Source organism: Poecilia latipinna, unplaced genomic scaffold (assembly GCF_001443285.1).
Source record: "Poecilia latipinna isolate Pla-1442-1.1 unplaced genomic scaffold, P_latipinna-1.0 Scaffold1228, whole genome shotgun sequence".
In the NCBI taxonomy this organism is placed as follows: domain Eukaryota; kingdom Metazoa; phylum Chordata; class Actinopteri; order Cyprinodontiformes; family Poeciliidae; genus Poecilia; species Poecilia latipinna.
The window spans coordinates 146,598-157,623 of NW_015113844.1; the positions used below are offsets into that span (position 1 = coordinate 146,598).

At 39.3% G+C, this 11,026-nt stretch overlaps 1 protein-coding gene across 4 annotated transcripts in view; it reads right to left on the bottom strand.

The window, feature by feature from the left end:
• Positions 1-10,341, bottom strand: part of LOC106960782 (alpha-2-macroglobulin-like protein 1) — a 36,943-nt gene extending 26,602 nt beyond the window's left edge. The window contains exons 1-4 of one of the 4 annotated variants that reach the window (XM_015054090.1): positions 10,057-10,339; positions 6,191-6,371; positions 4,727-4,883; positions 177-229 (exon numbers count right to left, since the gene is read on the bottom strand). In XM_015054090.1, coding sequence (XP_014909576.1) covers positions 177-229; positions 4,727-4,883; positions 6,191-6,371; positions 10,057-10,142 — 477 coding nt within the window. In that variant the 5' untranslated portion in view covers positions 10,143-10,339. Of the gene's footprint in view, positions 1-176; positions 230-1,177; positions 1,335-2,641; positions 2,841-3,725; positions 3,779-4,726; positions 4,884-6,190; positions 6,372-10,056 lie in introns of those variants that run through there. The other 3 variants (XM_015054089.1, XM_015054092.1, XM_015054091.1) reach the window with 3 other exon arrangements.
• Positions 10,342-11,026: the final 685 nt, after the last annotated feature.

The following is an 11,026-nucleotide window of genomic DNA, read 5'->3' on the forward strand; positions in this document are numbered from 1 at the left end:
CACTCTGCCTGAACCAAAATAGACCTCGCTGCTCGCGTTCGCCGACTGCTCGCAAGAAATCACAGCCCATTACCGAGTTCACTCGCCGTAACCCCAACACGTTTCACACGGCTGCAGAACAGTGACAAGATGAGCAGCATAACAAAAATAATAATAATAATAAAAATAGAATATACCACTCGAACCACAGGGATGAAACTGGAATCCAAAGAGACAATCCGGAATTTTACTTAAAAAGAGAAGAAAGAAATGTTAGATATGAGCAAAACAGCAAACTGAGGGTATAAATAGAACAAAGATTGTACAACACATTTTATTTTGAGATGAGAATAAACATAAATGATGTGTATAATCTAATGATATTATTCTAATTAAAAAGAAAAGGTGGAGTATCTTCTAATAAAATAAAAACAAAAAAATAGTTAAAGGAATCCTTTGAGTAGTTTGTCTGCTTTAGCCTTTAAAATAATAATTTAAAAAAAACTTCTTCAAACAAGACATAAATGTAAAACCCAATAAACACATAAGATACTTTTTTTCTTTTTTAATGTTTCCTGACCTGTACTGGCCACCCTTATTAACATTTTAGGGACGCCACTGGAAAGAAGATGGGCTGAGTAAAGTCTGGAAATCCAAATATTTTCCATGCTCCTGTTTTTATTTCATTCACTTAATGAATATGAATAGTTCAAACAACAAAAGAAATCATGAATGTAAAGGAGCATAAAGAATAAAATTATAATATCTGCTCTCTCGCCATACTTGTTCAAACATAAAGACGTAAAGTCCATGCTTCCAGACTGAAAAAGAATCTTGTGATACAAGATCATTTCTTCTAATAAAGCCAAAGAAATGAGAAATGAGGAATTGATTAAGAAAATGTATGGTTTCTTTTTTTTTTCTTTTTTTTTGCCTTGATTAAATTTAAAGTTCATCCAAACCCCTTCGAATGAGAACTGTTGAGGAAACAGTGGTTCTGTGCATTTAGAAAAACTCCCAAACTTGCTAAGTGATGGCTCAGCATTATGCAGATGCAACAAAATAGCCCAAAATTATGCTGGTGCAGCTGAATTGCTAAGCAGTGCAGAGACAAAAGCTGAATATTGCTAAATCCAGCATCCAGCTGAAAGCTTCAGAGCTTCCACACATCCAGCACGGCACGACATTAGACACCCACCGGTCTGTCCAGGTTTGTATATGGGTTTGTCAGTCTGCACAATGTGGATGAAGCCGGGCGGCTCGATGACGATTTTGGTCTTCTTGTTCATGGAGGAGCCCTCACCCGCCAGGGTCACCTGGATGACTGCTACCGTCCTGATCGGTACGGCTGGCACCTGCAACGCCACGAAGTAATACAACATCCAATCAGTTTTGAGACATTCAATATCAATTACAAGCGTTGATGTGTTTTATTGGGCTTTACAGTGCCTATAAAAGGTAATCACACATTTGGCAGGTTTACTCTCTTATTGCTTTTACAAATCAATCAGAATCAACAAAATGTGGTTGTGTTGACACAACCACTGCTGGGATTGCAGCCAAAGGAAACTACAAGGGGGTGAATATTTATACAATCACTTGTTTTGCGTGTAATATTATTTCACTGTCATTTAGTAGAAATCAGCATAATTCAATTTTGTTGTTGTTGTTGATGATCGATTCGTAAAAGCAATAAAAAGGATAACACATCCAAGGGGCTGAATACTTTTTTAGACCCTGTAGGTAGAGTCTACTTCTGAAACCAGTTGGTCGCACTGGATATTATTTGAGGGCATCAGTGTAAAGGAGGTTTCACAATTATTTAACCTTTACAGATTTGATCATTTTCCCTCCACTTCACAACTGAGTCATTACTTTGTGTTGGTCCGTCACATAAAATCCCAAGAAAATCAGTTTCACATTACAAAAACATTTTGGTTGTAATATGATAAAATCTGAAAGGGAAAGAATGCGGGGAATAGGTGTGCCTTGGAAAACACAGGATAATAACTGCATGAAAGCAGAGTAAATTGAGCTTCATAAGCTAAAAAAACGGATCTTTCCCAACAATTTAATTAGAAAACTTGTTCACTGTGTGCCTTCGCTTGCCAGTAAAGCTGCTATTGCGTAACGGGGAACTGAAACTTCTTCCAGAAAAGTGTTTCAAGGGGATTTTTTTTCCACATGTGTGCATGCTGAGGGTACAGGACAGGAGGTGTTCTTCAGAAGAATGCAGGTAGAAGGCTAATCCTCTGGCAGAAAGCCGTCTGCGCTTGGCTGCGAGCGTGAAAACACCCGATCATTCCTGAAGTGGGGCCCAACAAACTCAAACGAAGACTTGTTGTTGTTGCAGAGCAGATTAGAAGCAGGTTCAAGGCTTTCCTCATCAATATGAAGCAAGGCCTGCGAGCCGCAAGCTAAGAGGAACCAGAGAATTCACGGACTGAGCCCCACCGCTGACAGCCTGAGTTATGGTGCTACCTAATGAGGAGCGTAATGATGCCAAGATCCGCGGCATTCTGTGACCAAACAATGAGAGGATGAGGGGAGGAAAGCACACTGTTTAAAAACATCATCAATGCATTAAATGTTTTGAAAAATTCAGAGTTCTACTCAATTTTGTAGGGAAAAAAAAGGCCAGCAGACAGAAAGGCAGGCTGACCTGGAAGCTGAGGCAGTGATAGAACTCCTCAGAGACGGTCGCCTCCAGGATGACGCTGCTGGAGGAATCCACAGTCAGGGAGACGGCGAGAGAGAGGCGTTCAGCGGGGTTCTGGACATGAGCACACAGGGTCGCCTGTTTCCCTCCAGTCACACGGGAGCTAATAGTCACTGCATAGATACTGGAGTGGTTAAAAAAAAAAAAAAGGTTACATAGTGTAATTGATTTAAAATGTCTCCCAAATTTTTCTCATATGAACAGATATGTCAGCCAAGATACAATGGCATTCAGATGTTTCTTTAATGCTGTGAAAGTTAGACACTGAAACAGGAAACATTTGCGATTACACACCAATGTTGGACAGTGTCTGTGTCTCTAATGACCATAAAGTTGCATAAATTAGAATGACAAACAGAAATTTGGTTAATGGAAACAGAATTTTCAGAAGAAAAGTAACAAAAGGTTTTTGCTTTAGGACGATGTGCTGATTTAGACAAAAAGGCTTTTGGATGCATAGGATCTGCTTCAGAACAAACTTCAGCTGAAGGAGTTGTTCTCACTGTTTTCTTTTACAGACATTTTAAAAGATGCTGCAGAAATGCATTAGTAGAGTATTTAAAAAGCGGCATCTATCTAATAAAAGTGTTCAAGGTCAAATCTCTGTAAAGCAGTCAAGTTTTTCNTGGAAATAGGAATTTCATGTTCACAGCACGCTGCCATGTTCTCATCTCCCTCATTAGAAACGGGGAGAAAAAAAAAAAGGCCTGCGCCCGTATTGATTCAGATGTTTAGGTCACGCGCGGTGTGCGCCAAATGAACTCTGACAGCGTGTTTATCGCACCACTCCACACACTGCTTCACGCCCACATCGTCTTCCAAAAGCAACAAACAGCCCTGCTTCCGCCTCCCACTCTGCCTGAACCAAAATAGACCTCGCTGCTCGCGTTCGCCGACTGCTCGCAAGAAATCACAGCCCATTACCGAGTTCACTCGCCGTAACCCCAACACGTTTCACACGGCTGCAGAACAGTGACAAGATGAGCAGCATAACAAAAATAATAATAATAATAAAAATAGAATATACCACTCGAACCACAGGGATGAAACTGGAATCCAAAGAGACAATCCGGAATTTTACTTAAAAAGAGAAGAAAGAAATGTTAGATATGAGCAAAACAGCAAACTGAGGGTATAAATAGAACAAAGATTGTACAACACATTTTATTTTGAGATGAGAATAAACATAAATGATGTGTATAATCTAATGATATTATTCTAATTAAAAAGAAAAGGTGGAGTATCTTCTAATAAAATAAAAACAAAAAAATAGTTAAAGGAATCCTTTGAGTAGTTTGTCTGCTTTAGCCTTTAAAATAATAATTTAAAAAAAACTTCTTCAAACAAGACATAAATGTAAAACCCAATAAACACATAAGATACTTTTTTTCTTTTTTAATGTTTCCTGACCTGTACTGGCCACCCTTATTAACATTTTAGGGACGCCACTGGAAAGAAGATGGGCTGAGTAAAGTCTGGAAATCCAAATATTTTCCATGCTCCTGTTTTTATTTCATTCACTTAATGAATATGAATAGTTCAAACAACAAAAGAAATCATGAATGTAAAGGAGCATAAAGAATAAAATTATAATATCTGCTCTCTCGCCATACTTGTTCAAACATAAAGACGTAAAGTCCATGCTTCCAGACTGAAAAAGAATCTTGTGATACAAGATCATTTCTTCTAATAAAGCCAAAGAAATGAGAAATGAGGAATTGATTAAGAAAATGTATGGTTTCTTTTTTTTTTCTTTTTTTTTGCCTTGATTAAATTTAAAGTTCATCCAAACCCCTTCGAATGAGAACTGTTGAGGAAACAGTGGTTCTGTGCATTTAGAAAAACTCCCAAACTTGCTAAGTGATGGCTCAGCATTATGCAGATGCAACAAAATAGCCCAAAATTATGCTGGTGCAGCTGAATTGCTAAGCAGTGCAGAGACAAAAGCTGAATATTGCTAAATCCAGCATCCAGCTGAAAGCTTCAGAGCTTCCACACATCCAGCACGGCACGACATTAGACACCCACCGGTCTGTCCAGGTTTGTATATGGGTTTGTCAGTCTGCACAATGTGGATGAAGCCGGGCGGCTCGATGACGATTTTGGTCTTCTTGTTCATGGAGGAGCCCTCACCCGCCAGGGTCACCTGGATGACTGCTACCGTCCTGATCGGTACGGCTGGCACCTGCAACGCCACGAAGTAATACAACATCCAATCAGTTTTGAGACATTCAATATCAATTACAAGCGTTGATGTGTTTTATTGGGCTTTACAGTGCCTATAAAAGGTAATCACACATTTGGCAGGTTTACTCTCTTATTGCTTTTACAAATCAATCAGAATCAACAAAATGTGGTTGTGTTGACACAACCACTGCTGGGATTGCAGCCAAAGGAAACTACAAGGGGGTGAATATTTATACAATCACTTGTTTTGCGTGTAATATTATTTCACTGTCATTTAGTAGAAATCAGCATAATTCAATTTTGTTGTTGTTGTTGATGATCGATTCGTAAAAGCAATAAAAAGGATAACACATCCAAGGGGCTGAATACTTTTTTAGACCCTGTAGGTAGAGTCTACTTCTGAAACCAGTTGGTCGCACTGGATATTATTTGAGGGCATCAGTGTAAAGGAGGTTTCACAATTATTTAACCTTTACAGATTTGATCATTTTCCCTCCACTTCACAACTGAGTCATTACTTTGTGTTGGTCCGTCACATAAAATCCCAAGAAAATCAGTTTCACATTACAAAAACATTTTGGTTGTAATATGATAAAATCTGAAAGGGAAAGAATGCGGGGAATAGGTGTGCCTTGGAAAACACAGGATAATAACTGCATGAAAGCAGAGTAAATTGAGCTTCATAAGCTAAAAAAACGGATCTTTCCCAACAATTTAATTAGAAAACTTGTTCACTGTGTGCCTTCGCTTGCCAGTAAAGCTGCTATTGCGTAACGGGGAACTGAAACTTCTTCCAGAAAAGTGTTTCAAGGGGATTTTTTTTCCACATGTGTGCATGCTGAGGGTACAGGACAGGAGGTGTTCTTCAGAAGAATGCAGGTAGAAGGCTAATCCTCTGGCAGAAAGCCGTCTGCGCTTGGCTGCGAGCGTGAAAACACCCGATCATTCCTGAAGTGGGGCCCAACAAACTCAAACGAAGACTTGTTGTTGTTGCAGAGCAGATTAGAAGCAGGTTCAAGGCTTTCCTCATCAATATGAAGCAAGGCCTGCGAGCCGCAAGCTAAGAGGAACCAGAGAATTCACGGACTGAGCCCCACCGCTGACAGCCTGAGTTATGGTGCTACCTAATGAGGAGCGTAATGATGCCAAGATCCGCGGCATTCTGTGACCAAACAATGAGAGGATGAGGGGAGGAAAGCACACTGTTTAAAAACATCATCAATGCATTAAATGTTTTGAAAAATTCAGAGTTCTACTCAATTTTGTAGGGAAAAAAAAGGCCAGCAGACAGAAAGGCAGGCTGACCTGGAAGCTGAGGCAGTGATAGAACTCCTCAGAGACGGTCGCCTCCAGGATGACGCTGCTGGAGGAATCCACAGTCAGGGAGACGGCGAGAGAGAGGCGTTCAGCGGGGTTCTGGACATGAGCACACAGGGTCGCCTGTTTCCCTCCAGTCACACGGGAGCTAATAGTCACTGCATAGATACTGGAGTGGTTAAAAAAAAAAAAAAGGTTACATAGTGTAATTGATTTAAAATGTCTCCCAAATTTTTCTCATATGAACAGATATGTCAGCCAAGATACAATGGCATTCAGATGTTTCTTTAATGCTGTGAAAGTTAGACACTGAAACAGGAAACATTTGCGATTACACACCAATGTTGGACAGTGTCTGTGTCTCTAATGACCATAAAGTTGCATAAATTAGAATGACAAACAGAAATTTGGTTAATGGAAACAGAATTTTCAGAAGAAAAGTAACAAAAGGTTTTTGCTTTAGGACGATGTGCTGATTTAGACAAAAAGGCTTTTGGATGCATAGGATCTGCTTCAGAACAAACTTCAGCTGAAGGAGTTGTTCTCACTGTTTTCTTTTACAGACATTTTAAAAGATGCTGCAGAAATGCATTAGTAGAGTATTTAAAAAGCGGCATCTATCTAATAAAAGTGTTCAAGGTCAAATCTCTGTAAAGCAGTCAAGTTTTTCAATTCCCAAATCTTTATTAAAAAAAGCTGCTTGTTCTTGAGTTAATGAAGGTCATATAAAGTTTAGAGGTCTGTAGCTATTGACTCTGCAGAAAGGTGATGACCGTTGGTTTTCCATTGCCTACCACTTTGTGGCTGGATTTCTGCGTTTCCCCAATTGCTTTAACTTTGTTATAACACCACCAACTGCTGACTGTGGAATACTTAGTGATTGCTGCCTTGAAAGTGACATGATCCTCCACAAAAGTTTCCACTAGCTTGTAACTTTATAAACCTGTGTATATGAAAGTGAAAATAGTGCATGTATATCCACCTTTTTCATAAAAAATGCTGAATGTCAGATAACCTTAATTCCTTCATATTTAAATTCTCCTTCATATTTAAATTCAAGTTAACCAAATCGTCTTACACCAAATCTTTTTAAAGTGGTCTTAATCCATAGATCTCTAGGAGTACTGAAGATATTTTCCTTCTTGAGACTTTATTTAAAACACACTACAAAGTTTATTTTAACTGCTCTGCCAAATACCTCTTAACTCTCACCACTGCTATGTTACTCTGAGCAGTGCCATGGCAACAGAGAAAGCCCTTTGTAACACGCCTCTACAAGTGTTTGGTTAAGACTGGTTCAAACCAATGTGTTTGGTCCCAGTAATGCAGGAAACTATAGACTCTATAGGGACGAAAGCACAAACAGAGGTTGTCTTTAAGCTTCAGCTAAGAAGACAAGAAAGAACAAAGTCTTAGTCAATGAGGCCTTTCATCCTTAAAAGATGTGACCTATGGTGTTTTCAATCTTTTTTCCTAAAACACTTTTTGATCCAAAGAGATGGCAGATGGTTGGTAATCAATAAAGCCATTTTACATCACCCCAAACATGGAAAAAATTAATCAAATGTGCTGCCACTTTATATATATTATGTTTATTTGGACAAAGGGTACTTCATCCAACCATCTTGGCTGGAAGTTCAGTGCAACTCAGCTGTGAATGCCCTCCAGTGTCAACTAGGTATTAGCTAAATCTCTTGAAGTACCAAGTGCCCCAACAAGTCAGGAACCGAGCACTCACCGATCACACACTGAAGAGAACAAAAACTTCATCAATGCACTGCATAATGAGGCAGTAAATCATGTAGCAAAGCATATTGTTATGACATTTGCATAGAATCTACATACATTTCATAGCAGTGGGAATTGTGTGTTACATGTTACATCTTTGAGTTGGAACCTTATTGCATTCAAATTTTGTTTTTTCTTAAAACTTTTTGGAAGATTTGTTATCTCTCCAAGAACCTTTATAATCTGATACATGGAACGCAAACCGCTATTAAAGCTGAAAGGGAAACAAACAAATCGACACAATTCAGTGTTTCCATGGTGCTGCTCAAAATGCTAATGCTATCCAAGCAGCTAGCACTTATTGGATCAGTCTACGTAAGCACAAACATTTTAACCACAATGACAATGTAAAAGATGATATCAGATGCAACTGGCACGTGTTTTATAAAATGATGTAGGTTCATGCAGTTATGTTAAATGTTTTATTACATTTTGTGAAAAAATCACAAACATTATGATTAGACAACATCTACTCTTCTCTGGTTACAGTCTACTTCAAAGAAATCTCTTGTGCATCATCATTTGGTCATGCCTGGACTCTGATTGCTAGAGCAGATTAAAAAAAAAAGCTGGGATTTCTTGTTTCATCACTGGGGAACTACTGTACCAGATAATAGGCCAGCTGTCTCATTGCAGCTCATTTTAACTGTGTATAGTGAAACTCTTGACTCAACAACACACTTGTTTTCTGTACAACATGCAGTTTTAGAGATGGCTGGGCAGAGACTGAAAATCCCAAGCGTAAACAGCACACAGTGCAAACTAAGCTCTGAGGAGAACTTGGCTTTCTGTATTTCTGTTGACCTAATGGGGTATCTAAAGAAATGCACTTTGACATGGCGAATCTTGCAAAGATATACATAAGACACACAAAATGTCAGTGGTTGCACCAATCAGTTGGCGATTGGTGATTGAAATTAAAAAATTTCTCCTAATCAGCAGATGAACTACTCAAAAATTTAATTTCCATCCCTTCTGTTCAATAAAGGCAACAGTGAAAAATCCCATGGTCAATAAACACATTAACAATCAGAATGTACTTTGATGAACTTTAAGAACCTCATTTTAAATACATCATTAACCGATAGATTGAAAGGTAAATGTTAGAGACTTTTGTTCTTATTCATAAAAAAAACAAACATTTAAGTTTTTTTTATTTAATGGCTGCAAACCAACAACTTTCCAAACTGCTTATTCTTGTTTCTTTTATAGCTAACATTTAATGCATTTAACTGTTTAATGAGACTGGTTTTACACATTTGTGTCATGATACAGTGTTTAGAACTTAAGAAAAATGGTATTAGTATTATTTATGCTTGCACAAGATATGATAAACTTACAAGCTGCCTGAACTTATGTCAGCAAAATTTAGCTCAGTTGTGGGTATAAATGATGGGTAAAAGTCTGTCTAAGTGGCTAAACATATTTTTGTAGCAAAGACTTTTAGAATGGTGCTTCAAACATATTAGATAAACAAATATTTCACTCAAGGAAGTCTTTTGATGGCATAATATTGCGATGAAGGTTACGATTCTACTGTTAAACATAAGCCCAAATTAGGAGGTCATTTAAGAGGTTAAGAGACATTGGTTTCAGATTAATAGTTATGATTTATTTTAGGTTGCATTTGCGTGCCTTCAGAAAATGCACTAGGTACACACTGACCCACTGTTTGTTGCATGTTTAACTACAACAGTGTTCCATTTAAAACCAGAATAGACTAATGAGATACTTACATTTACCCCCTTCTCTCAACTTACAAAATGTTGCAATATTTAGCATTTCCCTTTTAAAAGACAAAAAACTGGACTGAGTAAATTTTGGAGTACAACTCGTTAAAGTCGTTGAAAAAAGCGTCGAGGCCTCGGGACTCTACAGGGTCGCTATCAGAAGAAACAAAACACAAACAGTCTGCCGCGAGCTAAAACTCCCGTTTTCCTCCTGTTTGGTCACGTGCACCTAGTTATCCTGCAAACTCCAGCGCGTGAGTTCGTCTCTACTCTGCAGTGCCAACTTCTGTTGCCATAACAACCAGTTGGCAGTTGGTTTCCGAGTTTTTTACTCACGTTTCGTTCAGGTTGGCCGACGTCGCAGTCAGCAGCAGAGCTGAGGCGAACATGGCAGCGGCCAGGACTCGGAGGACAGGTGCCATGTCTGCGGCGCGAGACGACCCGACCGGACCGGAGTATCGAGGAGCAACGGGGAGGTTGAAGAGGACGGAGGAGGATCTTCCAGCCTTCGGTCCCTGCTGTGGCCTGTCAGTTGGGGATGTTGGCTGCTCTGAACTGTCCTCACTGTGGTGGCGGTGCTGTTTTATAACACCGAACCTCCCTCCAGCTATTACCCCCCTTCTTCTGGGTCACTCCCCCAAAGTTCGTTGGACATTTGCAGCCTCCTCCCCTTCCCAAAAGGAGAGTAAGGAGGCCACCTTTCCAATTTCTTAAGAATTCCTGTAAAAACCAACATCTTCCCCTAAGCAAGAAAGAAAGAAAAAAAGTGGGTGGAAAGGTGAAAACACAATAAGAACCATGATGACCATGCCAAGTTTTTACTAGACTGGTTTGTCAACATCTGAATCTGGCCCCTTGGAGCCTGGCCTGAGGGATCCATGTAATGATACTTTTAGCAACTTGCCTGTCAGTGGAGAATCTATGGCTCTAGTACATGGAGATGTTTGGGCTTGAAGAGCCTTTGTAGAGGCTTCATCACCTGCTCAAAGTAAACATTATTCAGACTTGGCCTAAGCCCCTTTTCTGCTTATGGGGCCTTAAACAGAAAATAATTTAGAGGTAACTCTTTCTGTTAAGAACATGACCACCCAACACAGACTGGGTGGAATCTGGGTGAGAGAGGAAAGTTTATCTGGCTGATTGCTGATAACTTTGCTGAGATTTGTGAACAAACCGAGCTCAAACTCATTGCATCAGATTGTAGCCATGGTAACACATAATCAAACTACACAGCAAATTCAAAAGTGTTAAATGTTTTGGTGTTAGTAGACTTTGTGCAAAAGCAGAGTTAATTTTACTCTAATAG